Source organism: Vipera berus (assembly GCF_964194415.1).
Source record: "Vipera berus genome assembly, chromosome: 1".
Classification (NCBI taxonomy): domain Eukaryota; kingdom Metazoa; phylum Chordata; class Lepidosauria; order Squamata; family Viperidae; genus Vipera; species Vipera berus.
In genome coordinates, this window is record NC_138202.1 from 136412284 (window position 1) to 136439167 (window position 26884).

Below are 26884 nucleotides of genomic sequence, written 5' to 3' on the forward strand. Positions count from 1 at the left end.
TGTTCACATTTCCGCTATTCATATTTAATTTGCTTGTCAGCTATTTAAAAAGACAAATGTTTTTGGGCTGCAAGCCTAAACATTGTAAGGGTGTTTCAGTTTCACAGACTTAAATGTGCTAGCAGTTGTCTAGCATGGAGGCTCATAAATGGCTTGTATTTGTATTTTGTTCTGATGAGGCATCAAATAAAGTTTGTCATATCCATATCAAGAGATACTGGTGCCATCAACATGCAGATGGCACTCCAATTTCTCTTTTGCTTTCATATTTCAATCATCAGACCACTACTGGTCTCAGTTCTAGCTTTATTTGAATGAAGAGGAACAAATTAAAGCCTATCATGACAAGATACTTGCCAGAGATAAAGGGAATAGGTTTTTAAAGCAGCAGTTTGTATTTTAGGAGTGCTTTCTCTCAGTTTCATTTTTTGTCAAGTGTGGGCGGTGGGGGTGGGGGGAAGAGACTTTTTTTTGGTGAAATCATATTTTACTTGAATTGCCCGTGCTTTAATCTAAAGTTCTCAAATTCAGACTATCACAAAGGCCACCTCATAATAACCCCATGAAGACTATTTATTAACCTAAGGTCTGAAGCACTGAAATATTTTAATACGGTGGCACAGTGGTTTATACTGAGTGGGAGGTGAAAAACATCACAATGGACCCTCAAATGTATTAGCTATTTTTTTTATTACAAAACACAGAATCTTGTGAAACATCTGCAAAACAACCATTTCACTAAGGCTGCATAGCTGGATAGGTTTTCCATTAACAAAAATGCAATGATTGGCTTTATTACTGAATTAGAGTCTAATATTTTTTTTCATGATCATATCTACGATACTCTAAGAAACCCCTACCAACAAGAGCTGACCAAATCCTTTTTATTTTTTTCTCTTCTTACCAAGCGAAGAAATTTTCCTTTCCTTTTCTCATTACTGTTCTGTCTCGTTAATTCTTTTGCCTAGTGGAAATATGTGATTTATTGTTTTTACATGGTAGAGAAATCCTGACAACTAAGCATCCAGATGTGTAGTCTCTTTCTCACCCAACTCCACTTCCTCTCCTCCGTTGGGCAGCCATATTTTCCTAGCTCATACTAGCAGACCAAACATTATCTTTATGCAGTACAACCAATGTTCAGAGAGATCAGGGCCATCAAAATGGATTGCCTGCAACAGAGTGGGCAAGAGAACAACACTGGATGCTGATGGTAGCAATGTCAATACAAACAATATTTCAGGGATTTCTCTGCCAGTATAGATAGTAGTTGGGGGGGGGAAAGGAATTTTAATATTTTGCTTATGAAATAAGATAAATTGTTTCCAATTTTGTTTCATACCATGCAGATTGATCATTGGTTTACATTTTTTGCTGTACTTTTAACATTTGAATGCCTGTCCCACCCAGTTCCTGGAGGATAAAGCCTGTTTCAGTTCATTTAAAAAACTCACTTTTCACTGCTGTTGTTTGATAAGTTACAAATGGTTTGGATTTTTATCATGAATCGGATGAACCCACAAAGCAGTTCTCTGACTCAGCGTAGGCGAATGGCTCTTGGCATTGTCATTCTTCTTCTGGTTGATGTCATATGGGTTGCTTCTTCCGAACTCACATCGGTAAGAATCTTGCTATAATGCAACAATATTGTGATCTTAATTATTTATTTATTTTTACCTAAGTGAAACTAGTAGTATTTGACTACAGGGAATACTGCCCATCTCACTGTTAGCCACTATTTGCTAAACTAATTAATCAAACCTTGTAAGGTTTTTTAGAACAAGCTTTAGATTATACAGTCATGTGAAAAAGCAAATGCACCCCATTGAAATGTTTCAACTGATTGAAACATGTACATACAACAAATATCATGCACTAATTACATTTTGTAGATCATTTTATAATTCAATGGTTCTGAAATGGACAAGTCAAAGACTGGACCCAATTCACAATACTAGATAAGTAATTGTTGTGCCAGTTTCCTTTGAATAAAACTAAAACTGTGGCTATTTTTGAAGTAAAATTGATTTTCATGCTAATGCAACCCACCTTTAGAGAGATGGTAAGTTTTGTAAGTTCCTTCTGCCCCCTTCCCCCCCCCCCAAAAAAAAAACTGCTTACCACTTCCAAGTGATTGTAATATTCAGGTAATCCTTGACTTACAAGCATTCATTTAGTGACCATTCGAAGTTACAACCGCACTGATAAAAGTGACTAATGACCACTGCAGCATCCCAAGGTCATGTGATCAAAATTCAGATTTGTGGCAGTTGGTTTATATTTATGACAGTGACAATGTCCCGGGGTCATCTGATCACCTTTTGTGACTTTCTGACAAATCGATGGGAAAGCCAGATTCACTTAACAACCACATTACTAACTTAACAACTGCAGTGATTCACTTAACTATGCCAACAAAGATCATAAAATGGGGCAAAATTCACTTAAGAACTCTCTTGTTTAGCAACAGAAATGTTGGGATCAAATGTGGTTGTAAGTTGAGGACTGCATAGATATATCACATTTTGATATCTAGCTGCATTTTTTTTTCCCTATTTACCTCTTGATTGATTGATTACGTGCCCTCAAGTCACTGTCAACTCTGAGTGACCACATAGATAAGCGGGTTATCCACAATCATTCCTTCTCAAATCCATGTACTAGGAATTTGGTGTCCCATCAGTTGTCCTGTAAAATGTTTACTTCAAGAAATTACCCTAAAATGTGATCCATCAGGCTTGTCCATTCTCTTGGAATTTCAGCTGCAACAGATAACCTTGCAAAGGATTTGCAAGTAGCAAAATTGCATACCATCATATGTTAGAATATTTAATAAATCAGTACATTTATTTTTGCTAGCCAAGAAATATGCTAATAATTTATGGTATGGAGAACAGTAACCTAATACAAATCCTGCTCTTGACTGAGATTGAATACGAATCTAGGAATGCTGTATTTCTAAAATCACTTTTCCATGTTTGAAGGTCCATGTATCTTAATGAGTTTATGAGTGATGGCCTTTTTCTCCTTTTCTCTGCAGTATGTTTTCACTATGTATAAAAAACCATTCTTCAGTACGTTTGCGAAAACATCCATGTTTGTTCTTTACCTCTTGGGATTCATCATCTGGAAACCATGGAGGCAACAGTGCACACGTGGGTTTCGTGGAAGGCATGCAGCTTTTGTAAGTGTTGTTCTATTTATTGATTTTTATCAATATTGTGGGGGATTTATGCGCAAGATCAAAGTGTAAAATAGAGACAAAAATCCACATAAAGTCATTTCCAAATATTCAGTCTGTACAATAATACTTTCATAAGTCTAGCATTTCAAAATGAATCTTTGCATAAACAAAAACAGTAATGCTACTTAGGGAAATTAATATGAACATCTAGCTTGTCTTTGGAATCAGTAGTTAGCATGTGGTTTATATTGCTTCTGATACTCTGCCTCTAGCTGAAGTGATATTAGTCCATTGCAAAGATGTCACACTAAATGTTGTCTTAAGAAAAATTGTTTTGTGAAAGTTTATTTCTTTATTAAGATATCTGTAGTTTTTCTATTGATAAAATGCAATAAACCCAGTCATTGTGCTACTTACAATATCCCATGAGAAAATGAGAGCTAATTCAGTTTTTTTCCCCTCTGAACTCTCATAGCTAGATTCTTGACACATCTTGCTATATATGAAAATGAAGGGCTCTATAATTATATTCATCTATTTGTTTATTTATATCTCACCTTTATTATTTTTATAAATAATTTAAGGTGGTGAACACACACACTATTCTTTTCTCCTCCTATTTTTCCCATAGTAACAACTGTAACAGGTGGGTTGAGAAAGAGTGACTGGACCACAATTACCTAGCTGGTTTTCATGCCTAAAACGGAACTAGAACTCACTGTCTCCTGGCTTCTAGGCTGGTGAATTAACTATTAGCTCATGAACTCAATCAGAAGACTAGTTAGATTTCAGCGTATTACATAGAATTTTATGGCAATTTCACTTCCTTCTTAGTCTCTTTATTTTGCATCTTAAATACATGTTTATTTTATTCAGATTATCATTTGCCATGAAGTGTCCTGGCATCCAAATAGCTGGAGATAAGCAAGAAGGCTATACAAAACTAAAAATTGGTTCCTAGTGGTACTTTGGAGCATGCATGGGCCTTTGTCTCTATCTCTTTAAAGCAGCCATGGCTTTTGCTGGAATCACAAAAGTGCCCTCTGCAGAGGCTGCATGATCCTGAGAAGAAGTGTAGATGCCTTAAAGAGGTGCTTTTTTTTAAGATTAGAATCCAAGCACCAAACAGCCCAAATAATAGAATATTTTATAGCTTAATAAGGGCTTAAAAATGATTCTGAGCTCTTGTTTATAGTTACCAAATGTCCCTTTTGAGATCTGTGGTTACTTGCAAATGATAATATGGAAGGTTGAATGCTTAGATAAGCATTTTTAACTTAAGTTTCTAGCTGGAGAATGGACAACAATTATAATGCCCAAATGGCAGAGGCAGTGATTATTGCTAATGAAACTTGCAAGCCAGATGTGGGAATTCAGGGTTAGTAAATGTTGATTTGAAAACCATTTATATGATTTCTTATGGAAGAAAAAAAATGTTAAACTATTCGATAAAATGTGTTATGAACAATACATCATAGCCTGCTTTTTGTTTATTTTTGACTGGCTTCTAGACTAGTGTTCAGCTTACTTACTAACAACTAGATAATTGGGAAAAACATCCAAACTTTATAGTCAGCTTGCCATATGCCCCTGATCACATTTGGTTTTATTGCAGTGACACTGTTTATCATCTCTTATTCTTCTCTTGGAATAGCTTTTTATGCCATGGTAAGTTTTGGCTTTGAAACATGTCAGTTCAGGATCAAGATGGAGGAAGAATCAGAATGTGGCTGTCAATGGGCCATTTTTCCTCAATCTGTATCTCAGTCAAAACTATTTATGATAATAATATTCTCTAACTTAAACATACTTTTTAAAATCAGAGCACTAGGTATATATTAACAGAATCTGAGGTGTCAAATTTCTGCTTAGTTTGCAGATGCTGAAAGTTATTTTGCCACTTGTACAACTGACAATACTGTGAATAGTGCTTTGGTAAGTTTTCTCATTTAAGCATTGTATTGCAGTATGGCAATATTTATTCATATTTTTTCAAATTAATACTAAAATAAAAATAGATCCCAAAAATATATTTTGTAGGTTTGAACAAAAGCTGATTAAACATGATAAATAGAACCATAGTAATAAATATGTCTGATTTGTAAAGGTATTTTATATTTGACTTTGGGAAATAAGTCTTAATAGTTCAAGATTTCCTCAGTTATTTGTTTGCATAAAGCTATTTTGGTTGTGTAGTGGTTAAGACATCAGGCCAGAAACCAAGACTTTGTGAGTTCTATTTCCACCTGGGGCACAAAGTCAGCGGGGTGACCTTGGGCCAGTCATTTTGTCTCGGCTCTAGGAAGGAGGCAATGCCAAACCACTTCTGAAAAACTTGGCTGGGAAGATTACAGGGCCTTTTACTGAATGGCAGAAAAAATGTGATGGGCTGAAGTGCCATCTTATAATGCAAAGTAGAAGTTTTTATATAGTTAGCTGTTCCTCTCTCAACCAACACCATCAAAGTGAAAATTAATTTAATAGGGAGGGTTTTGTTTTCTTTTTTGTTAGTTTGTTTTTGGATTGTTGTGCACTGAAATCCATGCTAATTATCACATTCTTGTGGAAATATGTCTGAAAAATCCAGAAAGGGGATATATTTGCAGGGATGCAAAGCCAATTGGAAACTGAGGGACACATTGTATACTAGGTGGCCTATGCACATGTGACTACAGTCTTTATAATTAAGGACCAATTTGTTATTGTACCAAAATAAATTTCTCTTATTTCTAAAAATATAAATTCATGTCAGGATTAAATAGTCAGTTGCGCGGTCATAAAATGGAATTGTGCATGCCGGGAAGTTTATCAATTTACATGAAGAACATGAGGTTATATTTTTGCTTGGAGGAGGATTGCCTAGGGGCCTCCTATAGAAATGAGAAGGTTGTGCTTGAAATTCTGGGTATGCCAAATATACAGCTGGTCTAAGCAGTGGGATTTTAATTCTATTTAGTTCTGTATAGTGTTGAGTACCTTTTTGTTCATCGCATTGCCCAGAGCTCTTGATTTTGTTTTGATAACTGTGTTACATGACTGGGAATTGGTTATGTTGCATTTCAGAGTGAACCTTTGTACGTTCCTGTAAAGTTTCATGATTTGCCAAGTGAAAAAAGTAGCAGCATTAACAGTGATGCTGAAAAAAGTAAGTACATATTTCAAAATGTTTTATATCACCCATGTCCATGTAATGCTAGAAATATGAAAATTCAGAGTTGATGGCTTTTGTCTTTTAGATAAATATTTGTGTGTGTGTGTGTGTATGTGTGCGTGTAGTAAATGTAAACTTAAAAAGCTTTTATAAATTCAAAAATAAAATGATGGCTTTAACCAAAAATAGATGTATTAATGAAACAGTCAAATCACATTAATTTTTGCACAAGGCAAATGATGAAATTGTGATTGATAATCCCATTCATGAAATAGGAAATATGCAAAATAATTCCTAAATGGAACATCTTAAGTTTCAATGAAATGTTAGTGAAATCGTAAGAAGAAACAGTAATTCTGAAGTTGTTTAGGACTAGAGTATATAAAAGATTTAAAATCAAACCATGTTGAATTGAAATAATCCATTTCAGGTTAAAGGTCAAATGAGAAATTTTCAACATTTTGGCAATGTTTGCCTTCACAAATTATTTTGAATACAAAGCAATTATTCTGAGGTTGAAACATTTTATTTATTTATTTATTTATTTATTTATTTATTTATTTATTTATTTGATTTATATACCGCCCTTCTCCCGAAGGACTCAGGGCGGTGTACAGGGCAACAAAAATAAGAATACAGGATACAAGATTTAAAGTATTTAAATATTAAGTATTTATTTCTAGAATAATCTGCAGTGCCTGTTGCAAATGATGGCCTCCTACGCAAGACAACGTATTTTGATTTCAAATGAAACATTTCTAATTTGAAATGGTTTGAATTCAGAATATTTTGCATAAAATGACTTAGCACTGAGAATACCATTGTTTACTATCTTACAATGCTAGCCATTCAAAATACTTTCGATGGAAAAGCAAGCTATAGATTTATACAATTCAATTTGTATTTATTACACAAATAATACTTTGTTTATGCAAACATAACACATTAGCGCCATTAAATAACAGCACATGTGCAATATGGATTAGACACCTTTGGTGTTATTTTTATTTATCTGTCTTAGAGGAATTAAATTTGAATATATACTGTACATGAAATTAAAAGATGCTTAGTTGTCCTATTCCTATTTCTTTAGAAAATAAGAATCTAGAACTAGAAACAGCATTTTTCACATTTGGTATACTTAGTGAGTTTTGTAGGTCTTTGGTTGAATTAACCACAAGATGGTGTAAAAACCATGCCATGCTTAAAACCAAAGGTATAATCTTAAATGCATGAATCAGATTTTAAATACCAAATTCATGAAAAATACATTCTTGTTGAAAGCAAATCAGTTATTCTAAATTGAGGAATTCTGACTTGTTCTTTAAATAAATACAATTGGTATAAATCATTTAAAATCTCTTAGAGTAAAATCTGCAGTCCCAGCTTCTCTTTTCTGTATAATAATTCATGCTGCTGATGTAAACCTTTAACATGGGGAGGAACCTTATCTTGCTGATTGTTTTTCTGTTCCAGTCTAATACACAAAATGACCTGCACCATTTTTTTCCCTACCTAAAGCTCCCAAAAAACCACGTGTAAGATTCAGTAACATTATGGAGATTCGACAACTCCCAGCAAATCATGCACTGGAAGCAAAGCTGTCTCGTATGTCTTACCCAACAGTTAAAGAGCAGGATTCAATATTAAAAGCTGTAGGAAAGCTTACTGCACCTCAAGTAGCCAAAATCAGCTTTTTCTTTTGCTTTGTGGTACGTCATCTATTTTTAATTATTGCAGGGTATAAATTATTGAGTCTTTTAACTCTGGTATATTTCCTTAATAGAAGATAAATCATTTGGGGTATCAACTGTTTAACCTTGTTCATATCATTAAGGGAACTGCATAATTTTGAGTTATCCCCTAATTGATTTAAAGACAATGGATCAGACAATTTTAATGAGCAAAAGCTTCTATTCATTGTGGGAAAAGATATCTATATTTTATGTTTTCACTCCTCTTGCAGTAATTCCCTCAAACCAACACTTTAACTAATGAGTATTTATTTGTTATTTACTTGTAATTATGTTGCTTCAAATTTCCTATCATCCATCAGACATCAAAACTTGGAGATATATTTTCCTTGCCTCCATTAGTATAAAAGTGACAAAATTCCATGATTAATTTTCTGAAACTGATCTAGATTCATTAATCCTCACATGGCATTTTGAGTTGGGAAGTAGTGCATTTATAGATCTTAGAATGTATTTGTTATTGATATGTACGTACATTCCATTAATTTCAGTCGTCACAAAATGTATATAATTATATTCTAGCATTGAGATATATATCTGCAAATTTAAGTTGCCTGTAAATTCAGTCTGATGTCAGAAAATTTGTTCAGCAATTTAGAAAAAGGAAATGTGTTTTTTCCCCAGTTCTTGAAAAATTAAGCTTTCCAGCAGTTACATTTCCTCTTTTAGTGGCTTTACTCCAGGAAACAAGTTAATTTCTATCAAATTAGCCATGATTAACTTGTCCTATTTGTTATAAAGGTTTGAACTCCATTTAACTGAACAGTTGTATGAATATGTAATTAACTTTGTCTGATTTGAAGTCAACATGTTGGTATTTTCATGTTCCAGTCAGTTTATGATTGCTATCATTCAGAGCATTTCACAAAAAATAGCTGTCTAATCTAGATGTATATTTACAATTACTATTATTTCTCAGCAGGCATTCACAGCCATGTATAATACATATTGTTAGTATTTTCATAAACTATCGGGAGGCAGGAGGAAGTTTTCCCCATTCACAAATGAGGAAAAAAATAACATAGTGATGTAGCATAAAGCTACTTGCCACCCACTTCTAGCTTCTGTACCTCCTAATTATCACCTTTCCGTAATGTTCTCTGAGTTTGGTTGTTTGCTTGTAGACTAATGACATTATTGGTGTTAGTGAATATGGGATTTTCTCCCTGTTCATATACAGTAGCTTGCCCTGTCAACGTTGGTGAGGGTGTTGTTTACTTCTTGGTATTTCCTTGACTAGGGTATTGTTTTCTGCATGATTGTTTGTCCGATTTAATCCCTCCTTGGGTGTTGGTTGCTGGAGCGGTTTCTTCTTAGCTTTTTTATTCTCTGTTTTTGATGATGTATAAACGTGGTTTACCTCTATGTGTCTGTTGTTGGTTGATTTGTTTGATGCCAAGTTTCCAGGGATTCTGTAATATTTATGAATTTATCTTGGTCTAGGATGCTCACAGTTTCCAAGTTGAAAGTACAGTTGAATCTATCCATGGGTTGGGAGATTAAGGCGTTTTCATCATATCTTCTGGCTTCTAGTTGGGGTTCATGGCTCTGTTCTGTTAGTTTTCTGCCTAACTATCCTACATAGTGGCTGTTACAATCATTATACTGTATGTTGTAGATGAGTCCTGGTTTTTACTTCTTGGGCTCCATATATATATGGAGCAAACCCTCATTTACTAGCACTGATGATGTTACCTAGTAGCTCCAAGCAAACAACCAAACTCAGCACCAAGGAACCCTTAAGCTCAGGATTACTTCCTGAGCTACATATATTCTCTTTTATTGCTAGTTCTTCTCTTTGTCATTTTTTTCTGAGCAGGTCAGCACACTAGCGAATAAAACAATGGGCTGTAGCCAGCTACTTATTATTATTTTCAAAGGATGGCTATTTTCTCAGGACCCTTTAGGGCTAATAAGTATACATGCAAGTGGATATGATGTTGGAGACTGGTGTTTTGCTAATCACGTGCTAGTTTCCTATTATTATTATTTTTTACTAAAAAAATGTATTTCAAAGCAAGTTACAAAAGGGAAGAGAGACTAGAGGTTCCAAGACTGGTGTCAATAGATATACTCGAGGCAAGGAAGCTTAGCCAGATATTTCTGTTTGTGTTATAATTGCCTAATCCTTTCCTTCTAAGTCATTGAAGAGGCAGTTGATCAAAAAGGCTTTATTCTAACTTTTCTAGTTAAAAAAAACCCATAAAAGAACCCCTTTTCATTTTTCTAGCAAATGCTTAGAACAGGGGTCTTCAAACTTGGCCTTTTTACGACCTGTGGACTTCAACTCCCAGAATTCCTCAGCCAGGTACGCTGGCTGAGGAATTCTGGGAGTTGAAGTCCACAAGTCCTAAAAGGGCCAAGTCTGAAGATCCCTGGCTTAGAAGAAGCAAATGCCTTTTCCTCTCAGTTTCAATCTGTGGGGGGGGGGGGGAAGAGGAAGAAAGGAAGGCAGTCTTTGAAGCTGCTATAAGAGGTGGTGAGGATCACTGCAACTGAGTGCATGGCAGTATAATCATGCGGGTACCTAATTGGCCTGCTAGCTAAGTGCAGGAAGCATACCAGTAGTGATGGCATCCAGGAAAATACAGAGCTCTGGGGTGATGTGAAAGATCTCTCCCATGTTCTTTAAGGCAAACAACAGGCAGGCCTTGAATACTTAGGAAAATGAAAGAAGCAAAGAGGTTTTCAGCCCCTCTCCAAACTCCTGCAGCATTGTGAACAAAGAGGAGCAGAAGTAAGCACAGCCTGAAGAACCAGATAACACCAATTGCAGTGACCCTCTTCCATCAAACAAGGAATTGGGCAGCATCAATTGCAGCATTTTTAAATGTCACCAGAAGACACTTACAAAGATGATTTTTTTTTGGCAGATGGACCTGGACTAGGTACCAGCAGCAGTGACCTCGATGGTACCTAGAAGCCTCATAACACCAAGAAAAGCTGGCAGCAGCAGTAAAAACACTTGATTCAATATTCCTTGTAACATTGTTAAGATAGCGACAGAAGAATTGAGAATCTTTAGACAGTGTGTCAGAGGAATAGGAAGTAAACCCTGATAGATCAAAGGAGAAACAAACCAGTTTTTAGGGTCAGTAATGCTTAGGACCCTGAAGACAGATTTCTGTTGGGTCCAATATATCTATGTAGAAATGGCCAACACCAACATTCCCAAGGGTAATTTTCATGAATTTTACACAGCACTAAATATGCTCATGACATCTCTTCAGAGAAGCTGGAAGAAAGGGAAGCTTGGCAACCTGAATTCCACAAGATCATCAAATGTTTTCTATTATTCTTTTCCCAAGAGGAAAATGAAGCACTCATGGATTCTACAGAACACAGAAAGTACACAACATTAAAAGAAAGCAAAGGACTGGATATATGGATGACAGATCTTTTCTTAGAAATACAAAGGATGCCAGATGTGTCAAGGCCCAATTCATTATCTGGATTTTATACCTGGAAATTGAGTGGGAAGATCTGAGCTCCAGCTTTTCAGGTTTGGCAGTGGAATCCATCTTAATATCCAGATGCTCAGGCATCTGGATACTAATGATGAGATTCTGGAGTTTCTAGCAGAAAGGTACAAATGTATTGTATAGACCAAGGGTCCCCAACCCCCGGTCCATGGATCAGTACCGGGCCACGCCATGCCAGCAACCAGTCTGCACAAGCAAGCAAAGCCTCATCCACGGGATGCAGGCAGCACACAAAACCACGGCCCCTTTGGTCCACAAAAAACCCTCTCTCCACGGAACCGGTCCCTGGTGCCCAAAAGGTTGGGGGCCTCTGGTGTAGACAAGTAATTTGCCTTATGTTCTGTTCAGCAAATGACATCTCTGTCTTGCCACATTCAGATACCCCACTTCTTCAGAGATCCAAGCCTACCCTGTGTTTATCCTCTATTGCACAGGTGTCAAACTCGTGACGTCACGTGACGTGTGGCGACGTATCGTGACTTTTTTCCCATTGCCGGCAATGGGGTGGGCACAGTTTTGGTCTGGGCCTGCAGTTTTACAACCTTGCTCTATTGGGATGTTTATGGGAATTGTTATTGTTTCTTTTGATAAGTCTGTAATGCTGGAGAAATTGGAAGAAAAGAGAAGAAGAGGATGACAGCAGCAAAGTGATGGACTTGATTATCAAGAGTCCCAAAATGTTGAGAACATTTCTTGTAGAAAACCTAACCAATGCAGTCACTATAAATTGACACAACTTGATAGCACATGATCAGTCAAGAGTCCTAATAATATATTTGAAATGCTCCCGTGTGGTTCAGGAGGCCAGTAATCTTTTCCTTTCTTACAAAAGAGAGAATTTGAGAATTGCGCAATTCACTGTCAACTGAAGGGGTTAGTTGAATGCATTATGTTGAAATATTCTGACAGTACGAAACAGCTTTCTTCTAGCATTGCAACTATACATCAAAGTAGTCCTGCTAATAGACATCTGTAAGCAAACTGCATGCATGAAATTGTCTACATTCATTAGACATTACCAGACAGACCGGTTTGCCTCAGCAAATGCTACTTTGGGTCACATTGCTTTAAAGAAGGTGCTTTAATTTTTACTCTCCCTCCCTAAGAATACTGCTGCAGTATATACTTTTGTTCTCCACTCCGTTTTTTGGTGAGGAAAGTGTTGTGGAGCTTCACTGCAAATTATTCTTCAGATTCCTAAAAGATGGATTCAGCCTTCCCACCTTGCAATCAGGGACAGGAATCAGTATAAGCAAATGGAAGTCAGATTCCTCAGTCTACTGTTTACTATCAGTAAGTGATAACTGATGGATAGGGCCCTTCCCTACATTTCTACATTCCTCTGGTCAGTCGCAAGCACTTGCAAGGATTATGTAGTTTTTTTTTAAAAAAAAAGTTTTATTACAAACAATTGAAGCTAGTGCTTTAAAGTCAGTGAAGGAGGGTTTCCTTCTTGGAACAGGAAGAACTCCTATCAGAATAGGTAGACTTAACCTGTCTGTAGGGTTTTATTCTGGGATCAGAAGAGTAGTTTACAGTAAATTCAGCTTCTCCTTTTCCTTAATGCAGGTCAGTTTTATTGTGTGTAAGCTCTTGCTATGCTCTGAATGTAGACCATTTAAGCAGTCTTTTTTTAATGTTTTACAAGGCTTTTTTTCCCCGACTTTCAAAGCAGTTACTCAAACAAGAAATTGAATGTTATGCTAACATCTACTGTTTCATGTTCTAGTGGTTCTTGGCAAATTTCTCTTATCAAGAAGCACTTTCAGACACTCAAGTGGCAATAGTTAACATTCTGTCATCAACCTCTGGTAAGAAATGAAGATATATTCTAAAACGGTTGTCATCCTTCATTCAAATGGCCTCTTTGCATATTTAAGAAAAATACAGTTATCTGTTCTGCATCACTTCTAATGAGAGAGAGAGTGAAAGAGAGAGAGAGAGAGAGAGAGAGAGAGAATGATGTTGAAGGGTGTTTTTTTTTTTTTTGAAAAAAGGCAGCCATGGAGTGAGGTAGCCCATGTCATCGTTTAGAGTTCAGGTTCAACAAGCAGCCCTGTAGAGCATGGGTGTCAAACTGCTGGCCCGCGGGCTGGATGTGTCATGCCGAAACCGTGCCCACCCCATTGCCGGCAATTGAAAAAAAAAAGTTGCAATATGTTGCAACATGTCATGTGACGTTGTGAGTTTGACACTCCTGGTCTAGAGGTTTTTTCAGCAGCTCATCAGTGGTATTGTTTAAAAGCCACACTGATTATTACTGAGCAGTGATTCCCACATTGTGACGGCAGCAATGATAAAAGTGTGTGTCTATGTGATTATTACAATTTCTGCAATATTTGCTTTTGCTGAATAAGCATTGGGACATGAGAAAAATGAACAGGGCAACATACAGTACTAAGAAAACATTTTTGCATAAATTTGAATGTATTAGTATCTTGTTTGTTTGTTTATCAAACTTATTGGCTGCCCATCTTACCACAGTGTAAGATTTATATGCTGCTAAACTGTAATCACCTCCTGGTGGTATACAAAAAAATAAAGCCAAAGCTGTACAAAATCAGCAGATCAAAATAAAGTAAGTAAATAGGAAGCATTTAAATAATTAACAATTAAAGTGTTCAGAGTTAGTAGTTAAACAATTAACAAATCAAATCCAGTTCCAGGTGTCACTCAGTCTCCAAAAAGTATTGTAAAAATCTTCATACTTTTCCAAAAGCCAACACCATCCATTTGTAAATGAGATAAATAAAAATAATAATAAAAGCTTTGTTAAATAAAAGTTAACTTCATTTCATTTCTTTCTGCAACAAATATATATGAATCGAAGACATTCTATTTTTAAAAAAGGATTATTATTTTAACTTTACTTAAAGAAATGTTACCAGTATTTTGTTTTAATAAAATAAAATGTCTAAATCCAATATAATATGTTTGTTGTAACGGATTTTACATTGTAATTTTGTTTAGGCCCAAGATTAACTTAATGTGGATCTAACTATTATCTTTTGATTATTATGTTTCAGTCTTACGTTTTTATTTGATCATGCACACAGTATTCTTTTGTTGTTTTCGCAGGATTATTTACCTTAATCTTTGCTGCAGTGTTTCCAAGTAATAGTGGAGATAGATTTACCCTCTCAAAATTGTTAGCTGTCATTTTAAGGTAGGAATATAGACTCCTTAATCTTCAATTTTTTTCTTCCCAACAGACTTGAGTTTTCTTATATTCTTCTAGATAGTTGGATTTACTAGTGGAGATTTTGTTACTATTTTTAGATTTAGATGCAGCTAGTTGTATACAGCTACATGAAAAATTATTGAAAGTAATTTACAGAATGTGCTAGAAATACTGCTTCTGTGTTGCCACTGCCCTGCTAAAGGGGCTGTGTCTCAGCTGCATTATGAACCATCTGAGTTTTGTTTAACATCGCCAAGTGAGCTTCTTAAAGCAGATAATTTTGTGAAGATTAAGTTCGCATGTGATATTAAACTGTGGTTTCACATTTACTAACCATGTTTTATGGAATAAACTGGTGGCTGGATTCATACCATACACAAATTAAAACCAAATACAAGTAGTCTTCACTTACTAACTGCAATTGTGACGGACAACTCTGTTGCTAAGCAACATGGATGCAAAGTGAAAGATCAAGTGACCATGCCAATTTATGTTAGCTCCAGCTGTGGCTGTTAAGCAAGTCACCCACAGAATGATGTCACATGACCATGACTTGTGACTTCCTACCGTCTTCCCCACTGATTTTGCTTGTCAGATGCTGGCCTTGAAGGCTACCAATGGTGATATATGACCATGGGAGACTGATAGTTGTAAATGCACACCCATTGCCAAGGGCCTGACTTGGAGTCTTGTAATTATGGGGATACTGTGATTTGCCACAACTTCAAGGACCTGTTATAAATCTTTTTCAGTGCTGTCATAACTTTGAATAGTCATTGAATGAGTGAACAGTAAGCAAGGACTATCTGTAAACCATCCTATGCAAACAAGGCCATGATTTGGATACCTATGTAATGTTTTTGTTGGTTGGAATCATATTCATGCACATCACTCTTAAGCATGGTTTATTTTAAGCTAGCTATACTGGCTAGGACAGGGGTAGGGGTAGGTAGCATAGCTGGCTCAGGAATTCTGGGAGTTGAAGTCCACGAGTCATAAAAGAGCCAAGGTTGCCTACCCTGGGCTAGGATCTCACATCTTGCTCATCAATTTTGGTTTAAAATGAAAAAAACTGTGACTTGTTGGACAAACAACAGTGACCTAATTTCAACAATGATAAATATAGAGGTAGACCTCCACTTAGAACCATTTATTTATTGATTGTTTGAAGTTACAACAGCACTGAAATAGTGACTCATGACTGGTTCTCACGCATACAACTGTTGCAACATCCCCTGGTCATGTGATCAGAATTCAGGTCCTTGGCAACCGGCATGTGTTTACGATGGTTGCAGCATGCCAGAGTCATGTGATCGCCATTTGCAACCTTTCCAGCTGGCTTCTGACAAGCAAAGCAAATGGAGGAAGCTTAACGACCACATGATTCACTTACCAACTGCAGTGGTTCACTTAACAACTGTGGCAAAGAAGGACCTAAAATGGGGCAAAGCTCACTTAACAACTGCCTTGCTTAACAGTGGAAATGTTGGTCATAGTTGTATTTGTAAGTGGAGGGCTACATTGATTTAATGTAATGATTACATTTAATCATGTAATACATTGATTTACTCTGTACAACTAAGCTGTGTTAAATCATGGGATTGATTTAAAATGGGCTGTGAATGCAGTCCCAGGGAGCAAAAGTGATGTGATCTCACCAGAAGAGGAATGTAGAAGAGCAAAGTTCTTAATCCTAGGCTTGTTTGCGCAGCATACACGTTCACATTGCTTAATGTAATCCCCTCCCACAAATCATCCCAGGCCATTCATTTATTGTGGGCAGTAATCTCTAGCAAATCAAAAGAGCTGAAATCGTACAGGAATTTGAAACTTTGCAAACGTGAATGCTCCACCTTACTCCGTTTCACCCATATTTGCACTAAACCTCCTGATGGGCACCTATCAGAAGTGGTGAGGGAAAAGATATATCTGCTACCTTTTATTCTGGATCACGCTGGGCAAAGTTCTGTGAAGAGCTTCCTGCCATGCAGGTGATGTGATTCTCTTCATGGAAGCAAAATGTCTGTGCCATTTGCTTCAGTGAGGCACTTTGTGTGACCTGGGTGTTTTCCTCTTTGCAATATGACTCTTGCAGCTTTGCAAAGGCTGATCAAAGCTAGAGGAGTCACCTCTGCAAATACTACAGTGAGGCAAATCCGTAAAGCCTAGCAGAGGGAAGCGACATGGTAGTGTTTTTTTTAACTTGCCTTTTAGGGGCACATTGATTTGTAAAGTGGGTCCTGGTTGGGGGTGTGGTGCTTGGACCTTCATGGAAGGGAAACACTCCCTCAAAAGTTTGCACAGTTTGCTTTGTGTGTGCTTGACTTCTCCTATAGAGTGCTATGGAAAAAAGCGATTGCCTTAATAATGAGGTGCACCCATTGTGCTTCTGTAGGGTTTCTATTTTCTACTTTAATTCTTCCCAAAACCAGGGGGAAAAACCTTTCCCAATATAAATACTAGTGTCATGTCCCCTGTGGCACATGGAAACAGAACCAAAGCAACCAAGCTCAGCCGTCAACTCTTAAATGTATAGTCATTTTGGTTTGTAAACCATGGTTTATCACTGATGGTATATGGATTAATGGTCTATTCAAATAAGCCATAATTAATTTCACATGGTGTATGAACTCATCCCCTGAGAAGTGGCTATTCCCAAGTCCAGTTTGTTATTTATAGGGAAATATTCATCTCATAAGCCAGCCCCCCGCCCCACCCCCAATTTTTCTTCTTCTTGTCTTGATGTGCTGCGCTTGGGATGGCTTCTACTAATCTGTAATCTTCCTTTCTACTTCCCCAGGTCATTATACTTGCAAAGAAATGTTGTTCTTTTTCCTTTAAGATACTTTTTTTTCTGTAATTTTGAAAAAATTTGCTATTTAATCCATATAAATTGTATATAATTTCGAGGGCCATTGAAATACAACAATACGTAGTATTAAGGCAGTTATAAACACTCTTTATTGTTAACTCTTTTCATACAAACTGTTTGACTAAATTAACTAGAATATAATGCTTTATTTCTAAAATAGCATTGGAGGTGTTGTTCTTGTGAATTTGTCTGGATCTGAGAAATCTGCAGGAAGAGATACAATAGGTATTTTTTTAATTCTTCACAATAACTTGAAGTGCTTGAGGAATGTTGCTTTATATTTTTATTCAAAAAAATGACAAAAATACATAAAGAGTAGAAAGTTAATTTTAATAGCTGAATCTATAGTGATATTTGTATGCCACTATGAGGAGTAAGAGGCAAAAATGCCTCTGAATAAATAAATGTATATAGAAGAGTATTCATTTTGAAAGAATCATGTTTTTTTTTAAAAAAAAGAAATAATTTGCTGCAAGATCCTACCATTTTTCTAATTTGCATAAATTATTTATTTGAATTAAAAACACCTTTAATAGCCTGTTAAACAAATAGATTACATTTAATTAATCTAGTGGCAATGCCTTGCTTTCTTATTTACAGGATCTCTCTGGTCTCTGATGGGAGCTATGCTGTATGCAATCTATATAGTTATGATAAAACGAAAAGTTGACAGAGAAGATAAACTCGATATTCCAATGTTTTTTGGTAAGAACGAATTTTAAGACATCTTTTTTCAATTTAGGACTGAATCTTGAACTTGATAATTTAGGTTCTGCAAAGTATACTTTGCGATGTAAGACTAACCCTTTGTTATGTGATCTGTTTGTTTATTCTGTTCCTGCAGGTTTTGTTGGCTTGTTTAACTTGCTGTTGCTTTGGCCCGGCTTCTTCCTACTCCATTATACTGGATTTGAGGTCTTTGAATTTCCCAATAAATTAACCCTAATGTGCATAGTCATTAATGGCCTTGTTGGAACTGTCCTGTCTGAATTCCTCTGGTTGTGGTATGTTTGCTGCTTTGATTATTAGGTTTCTTAACAACAATCTATATATACTGTAGGACCAACAGACGAAATTGTTTTTTCCCCCATAATGTATGTTTTGGAGACTGCTGTCTTTACCAAGTATTGATTATGACACAATACTGTCTACTGAAGAGCATCATTCCCTTCATCCTCTGTTGCTATCCCCCCAGACCAATGTTGCTTATTAAATATTAAAAGCTAGAATTTGGTTTTACATATCATGGTACGTAAATCATGTTTGAAAAAGCCTTTACAGTTGGACCCACAAATGATGGCCACAGTTTGGTTAACAAGAAATTAAGGCTGAGTTAACACATCAAATTATATTAATGTACTGCTTAACACAATGTGTATTGTAATGGTTTCAGTAGCCATCACCAGAAGACATGATATGACATGTGGCTGCTTGTCCAGACTTAGTGGATATTAATTTCAGGTGATTGTTTGGGATTGACCCTAGAATGCTAGTGTACAATTTTGAAATTTGTGCATTTGCCAACAAACCTAAAGCTATAGGGACACCACAAATGAAGCCAAATTACATCAACTTAATAATAGCAGGTGCAACTTTATTGCCAATTCTTTGCTTGGAGAAGATAGCTGGCCATAGATGAATGGCAACAGAAGAGAAGGAGAAGTTTATCCATAATTAAAAGAGCAAAGTTCTATCTGCATGTGCATGTTTTTTAAACAGAACCATTATGTCTAGACATATCTTACAAACATTTTCTAATTAGTGTGAATTGATTCCTTAAAATCAAATTATGGATATTCACATTTGGAGTATAAGGCTGTGTAAGTGTTGCTATCTCTGTATGTAGATAACTTAGTCTTTCACCAGATTGTCATTTAATCAGTAAACGGTGAAAATCTTCATACCGGTATATGAATTGCTATAAAGATAAGAACAATATATCTTGGCATAATACCTTAGCCTGAATCTGAAGAATTTTTTCAGAGCCAAATGAAATAGACAGACAGACAGACAGAGACAAGACAGATGTAGTTCTTGTTTAACAACTGCCTCATTTAGCAACCACTCGTGGTTTTGAAAAAATAACTTTGTGGCCAGTCCTCTCATTTATGACCCTTGCAGATCTGTAAATCAAAGGAAAGCTGAAATAAGGTCATAAGCACAGTTGCTGTTTCACTTCCACTTTACTTAACAACTAAGTTGCTGGTCCCAATTGTGGTTGCTAAATGTGGAATGCCTCTTTGAAACATGTCAGTGTATGTTAGCAGCAGTTACAGATAGCAAGTACACCTTTTGGAATCAGTTATTCTAGATGCGTAACATTAGACTTCATTAACTGCATCTGAAAATCTTGAGGTTTAGCGGAGGAGGTAGTTGCCCTTTGACTTCTTTGACAGGTTGCTCTAAGCCAGGGGTCTTCAAACTTGGCCCTTTTATGACTTGTGGACTTCAACTCCCAGAATTCCTCAGCCAGCTTTGCTGGCTGAGGAATTCTGGGAGTTGAAGTCCACAAGTCATAAAAGGGCCAAGTTTGAAGACCCCTGCTCTAAGCCCTGACATGTGTGGCAAATTAGCATATATGATATGCAGATAAAGGTATTAAACAGAAATACATGGTAAGACTAGAAAGATCTAATCAATAAATTAAGATGAAAATTATTAGTTTCCTAAGTATAACTAGGCCGAAGTACTTAAAAATTCTGCAAAACTCTGGTACACACTTGTGAAATTTGTTTCTGTGCCTCTATTTTTTTTAAAGTCTTTGTATTTTAACATTTTTTCCAGGGGCTGCTTTCTTACCTCATCATTGATAGGAACACTTGCCCTGAGCCTTACAATACCTCTGTCCATAATTGCTGACATATGCATGCAAAAGGTAATGCAAATTGTATTAAAGGCAGTGGTAAATATTACAGAAAATTCCAATAGAAATTTTTAAAATTCAATTTTTTAAAAAATTAAAAACCAAATTAACTTTCTTATATTTTAAATTTAAGAAAATCTTAAAAATTCCTAATGGAATCTTCATGAATAAAAGAGTTCTAATGCTGTTGCAAAAATAAATGTATTTAATTGTAGACAATAGGATCTGCTTGCCCATCAAAAGCTTTTAATGCTGTTGTTGCTGTTCTTGTTATTATTTTATTCTATTTTTTATATTTAGTTTGAGGCAGTGAACATATTTAATAATCCTGCCTCCTATTTTCCCTCGCAATAGTCCTGTAAAGTGATTTGGGCTGTGAGTGAGTGACTGGCCTGAAGTGACCTTGTCAGTTTTCATGCTTAAAAGAAGTCTCCCATTTTCCAGACTGGCATATTAACTACTACACCAAATTGACTCTCCATTCATAAAGCACAGGTGTTTGCAAGCAACAAAAACACTACAACACAAACCCACTGTTTTCAGAAAGCCTCAGATAGATGCCCATGGTGTTCATTGTACGTTCTCCAAATGAATTACTTTACTAAATAGTGTTATCTCTCCCTTGTGGTGTTTTGCTTCAGGAATCAGAATAAGGCAGGATGTAATGCTACCTGCAGTCAGTTGTGTCCTAATTCAGGGATACCCAACCTGTGGGCTGTGGCCACTACCATACTGTAGGCTATTAGCAATCGGGCCACATGAGTGGTGTGCTGGTGCATGTGCATCCCTACTTGTATGAGTGGCACCTCAAAGCTTCTCTCATGTAGAACTGCACATTCACATGTGCCAACACACCACTCATGGGGTCCGGTTCCCCTCTCCCTCCCCCCCAGCTGGGCCACCAAGCTGCAAAGGTTGGGGACCGCTGTGCTGATTCATTCATTTATTAACTATTTATTTTATTTTTATCCTACATATTATTTATATAAATAACTCAAGGTGGCAAGCATATCAAACACACCTCCTCCCTCCTATTTTTCCTACAACAACCCTGTGAGGTGGGTTGGGCTGAGAGAGAGTGTGATTGGCCCAAAGCCACTCACCTGGCTTTCATTTAAGCCAGTAATTGTTACATCATGAACATAAATTTAAAATATACTTATAGAGAGGAGGGATTTTACTGAATTTAGACTGTTATTTTCATGTAAAAGTTATTAGATAGGAATGTATTTTTAAAAATAAAATTTCAACAGGAAATTTCCAGGAAAACAAAGAAGCAAAAGCCTCAGTTACTGAATCACTGAAATATCTTACTAGCAACAATAGAAATATCATCTGTTCTCCATATTTATTTCTAATGTTGGTAAAATTTGCCCTCACTGTGACACTTTCACTCTAGAGTGAGATATTTCACAGATAGTGTGAAATTAGCATTTAATGCAGCTGTCAGTTTTAACTGTCAGCTGTAGCCTTGGTTGATGTCTAAGTTACAGTTCTGCCTCTTAAATTAAAGGATTCACACTTTATCTGGTGTCCTTTCCTGAAATGGTTCTCATCCCAAGTATGAGATTATTTTATCTTGCAGGCTTTATTCATTTCTACCACTTTACCCATCCAAACTGTAAAGTTCATCCATTGCCAAAACAGATCAAACATTTCTACTGTAAACATCTGCGTAGCTGTTTCAGAAACTTGAAATTTGTAACTAATTTAGAAGAACCATCAAAGAAGTATGACCCCCTTTTGTGGAAAGCAGCCTCATCCTTTTCCGCATTTGATTGCATTTGAATGAACACCATATTTCATCATTAGAGAAACACCCCAGAGAACCATATGCTTCTATACTCTTTCTTTCTTCTGATACAACTGCAGAGAGCTGAGAGAAACCCATTATTGGTTGAATTCAAATTAAACACACAATGAAAAATGTTTCCACTCTCTGCTTAAAGGTAGGGCATGAGGAGTGGGAAGCATGTGACTACAAGCATCAACCATAGCCAAGGTTGATGTCATGATGGAGCTTAAGACTCCAGATTGGATAGACATTACTGTAATCAAGATTTACTTAAGATTCTGGCTAAATATTCCTCTCATGTTCCCTTTCCTTTTCAGCTCCCTATTGCCCTCTAAATGTGTCTATCCTGACCCAAATCTGTGGGATATTTGTCTACTTTTACTCTTAATAAAATATCAAATTGATCCTTTTAATTTCAGGTCCAGTTTTCTTGGTTATTTTTTGCAGGGGCAATCCCTGTATTTTTTTCCTTTTTCATTGCAACACTTTTATGTCACTACAACAACTGGGATCCAGTAATGGTGGGAATTAGAAGAGTTTTTGTATTTATCTGCCGAAAACATCGTATTCAGAGGTAGGGAGATTTATTTGCTTCTTTCTCATCCAGTTCATCTTTCTTCCCTTAATTTTTCAACTTACGTCTTTACTGTATCTTAGTTTCTACCACAAATCATTTCAAAATGAAACTTATAAAGATCTTTCTGACCTTTGTAGGATCTGGTTTTAAAACTCTCTGAATGATATGCTTTCCTTCTACCTTGACCTAAATATTTGAAGATTGAATATCTTATTATTATAATTTATTTTCAGTAGTATTTTGATGTGTTATTATAAGAAACATTCTTTTCTTGACATCATTCTATACTCTAGAGCAGGCATGTCAAACTCCTGGCCCATGGGCCGGATGCGTCATGCCGAAACCACGCCCACCCCATTGCCGGCAATAGGGAAAAAGTTGCGATACGTCGTGTGACGTCATGTGATGTCGCGAGTTTGACATGCCTGCTCTAGAGAGTTCTGTTTTTAGTCGTTTAAATGAACTCACTTGAATAACAGATAAGAGAAGCTCTCAGTATTACTCCGATTGTTACAAAATTTTAAATCCAGTATTGTTTGTGCTTAACAATTTCTTATGGGAGATGTAAAGTAATATTTATCCCATTGATATAGATGTGTTCTTTACAACATAATATTACGGATAAATTTTAAAAGTCTCACAAGTCTGTAACGTCTTATAGAACATCTGAAGAAAGCGAACAGTGTGAAAGTCTCATTGCAGTTCATAATGTTTCCCAAGAAGATGGAGAATGTGGTTGTTCTTAGGCAACAGGTACGTAATTGTAAATTAACTTCATCCTGGGCTAACAGAGAAACATGCTAATATATTGACCTAGAATGAGTCCCTCCCTTGATTTCAAGCCTAGGTGTAGGACAGTCCTTCCCAGCCCCATTTTAGAGGACTCATAAACAATATCTTTAATCTTGATGAGAATCTTATTACAAAATAGCTTTATAATTAAATTAAATAAAAGGAAATAATTGCTTATTACAACACTAAGCAACCATGCCAAATATTTTAATTTCCATGGTGCAAGTCAAGTCGTATACTGAAAAAGTGCCTTCCATTTTCAAGACACGGACTAAAATACTGAGCAGGATGGTACAAGCTTGCATCCTGGGAATCAGTTAATCATTAGTAACAAGTTTAATTATTATAGATTAGACTATCTTATCAAAGAAATGTATACCGTGATATAAGAGCATTAATGATATGTTTTCCCATTTTTTTATAGCATAAAATGTCATGAAAACTCAGCGAAGAGACAATCACTTGGAAAGTCCTAATGGAATCATGTTTCAGTACCTCTTCTGGATCTTTAAATGTTTCAGTTCTTTTGAAACTTAAAAATTTACAGATTCTTTTTCAGTTTCCAGTATTTAACCAGTTAGAGGAAATGCCAATCCTTTACGAAAACCAGCTTGCCTTATAGAACTCAGCTGGTGACACTACTTGACAAATCAAAGAGAATGCTGTTCTAATGATTTTCTTTTTTAAAAAAGAAAACATATTTTTGTTGAGTGCTGGATATTTTTACAAATACTTTTCATCTTCTGTAAAAAGTCATAATTTTGTAAAAAATTTCAAATGGAAAGATAAAACACCAGTTTACCTGTAATAGGTACGACTTATCATTTTGTGATGTATAAACTCTACTTGAATAATGAAAAAAAAACAATTTATTGAATAACTTTATTATTGCAGAAGTTATTGTGGCTTTCAAATACTATACATATCTTCATATATATGAAAGCGTTGGTAATCATTTGGGTGCCTTGTGATATCTATTATGTCATAATAAATTTAAGATTTAAAAAAAAATGTACAAAGATAGTTACAAGTACTGTCTCACTTTTGTAGATAAAATTTCTTCATAATATGTTACTATTTGCTTCATAGACTTTTTACACATTTTCAAATCAAATCTTTCCACATTCCATTGAAACCAAAAGATTTTTGGGTAGAATGCAAAATAGATCAGTTTTGCACCTGTGGAATATGGGCTAATGATGTGTGGCTGAAAACTCTGTGATTCAAAGCAAAGTGGTGAAATCTAGAACCAGGTTCTTACATATTGATTTTCTTACACATTGGATATATCAAGATTCCATGATGTAATGATAGAAACATTTTGAACTGAGGCAGTTTGTAAATCAGCTTTATTGCTTTTAGGAAACAGTTTAACAAAACAGAAAATACAGGTAGTGACCTTGAGTTATGATGGAACCAGAATTTCCATTGCTACATGATGCAGTCATCAATTGTAATGTCACACGACTGCATTGCTTAACGACAGCAGTCCTGGCTGTCCAAAATGCCATTGCAATCCTAGGACTGTTCCGATCATTAAAGTGAGGGATTCATGTAACCACGAAATGGCAAAAGATGGGAGTCCCAGGCAGGTGGGCTGAAGGGAGTGCACTAAGGAGGGCAGGCAGGCCAGTGCAACGGGGAGGTGCGAAGGAGTGTGGCCAGGCAGGATGCTGGGGCCCCACTGAGAAAGGAGGTGGCCGAAGCGGCAAGTCCTCTGTGTCATGTATCACTACTGGCCAGGGCTATCCTTCCACTGGACAGCGAGGTGGGGATGTTTCTATGGGGCTTCCTTCAGGCATGGTGAGGACACCTGTTGGTGATTCCTAACAGCTCCTCAGCCAAGGGCTTCTTACATGGCAAGGCAGCTGAAGGAATAAGGCACAGGTGCCAAACTGCCAGCCCACGGGCCGGACGCGTCACCAGGAAACCACGCCCACCCCATTGCCAGCAATGGGAAAAAAGTTCTGATACGTTGCGTGACGTCACGTGATGTCGTGAATTTGACATGTCTGGAATAGGGGCAGGCAGCAGGGGTGGTTGCAAATGTGAACCAGCCCAAATTGTGTTCACATGACTTAAGGTGTCCTGTGATGGCCAGAACTTGGAAGACTGGTCATAATTCCATTTTTTCAGTGCCACTGTAATTTTGAATGGTTGCTTAACAAATAGATGTAACTCGAGGATTACCCTATTATAGCATGCTGATTGAAACAGGGAAAGAACAAAACTATTCCTTAACTATAGGAGCTTTCCCCCCCCCCCCCGAATAAATGTGATTGTTTTAAAATGGAAAATACGTACAGACTATTCAATTGGAACATGTTGCAAAAGTCAATGGAATTTTATCTGCATAAAAGTAGTTCTCGCTTAGCAACCACAACTGGGACTGACAACATGGTCATTAAGCAAAGTGGTCACTAAGTTGAAACTGCAAATCTGCTTTATTTTACAGATTTGCAAGGGTCATAAATACGAGGAATGGTCATAAAAACTACTTTTTTCATCACTGTCATAAGTGAACCCTTGCTAAAGAAGGAAGCAGCTAAATATGGGTTACCTGTATTACAGATATTTGCATTGAACCGGACCAAGGCAGTTCACAAAGCCTAATAGAGCTATTTTCTTTACATTCTGAATACAAAAGAAACTGGAAAAATAATATGTTGGGTTAGGAGAGGTTTTGATTTGATCAGCCATAACTTTTACATTACACAATGATGCACAACATTCTGCATATCATTATGGAAATGAATGCTGGAAATGGAAGCACACCTATGGATTTCCTGTGATTCCCAAGCAGTACTCTTGGATACCAAAGAGCCCTCCAACTTGCCAAAAGATCACATCCATAGGGATCAAACTTTTAAATGACTTCTGCTGACTGTAGGTCAACTTCTGAATACAGCTAGTCCTCAACCTACCACTTTTCTTCAAACAATGGTTCAAAATTATGCCATCCTTGGGGGGGAGGGAATGACTCGCATTTATGACCATCACACCACCTCTGTGGTCACGGGATTGCAATTCAGGCACTTGGCAACCAGCTTACATTTGTGACTGGTTGCAGCATCCTGTGGTCATGTGATTACCATTTGTGACCTCTATTTCTGATTTCTGGCAAAAATTACCCATTGGGGAGGCTGACCTTGCTTAATTGCCATTAATTAATTACCATTGTAAAAATTGTCATAAAAACAGGCCTGACTTGACTTACAAGCACAACTTAACAA

At 36.5% G+C, this 26884-nt stretch overlaps 1 protein-coding gene across 1 annotated transcript; it reads left to right on the forward strand.

The window, feature by feature from the left end:
- Nucleotides 1–453: 453 nt before the first annotated feature.
- On the forward strand, nt 454–24725 carry SLC35F5 (solute carrier family 35 member F5). The gene is given in 15 exon segments (XM_081333279.1): nt 454–1456; nt 1458–1619; nt 3041–3184; nt 5057–5119; nt 6248–6329; nt 7857–8047; nt 13301–13382; nt 14650–14737; nt 17785–17849; nt 18225–18329; nt 18469–18628; nt 20409–20499; nt 22702–22856; nt 23521–23612; nt 24076–24725. Coding segments are annotated over 14 exon segments (1536 nt in total). The 5' UTR covers nt 454–1393; the 3' UTR covers nt 23606–23612; nt 24076–24725.
- The last annotated feature ends 2159 nt before the right edge of the window (nt 24726–26884 follow it).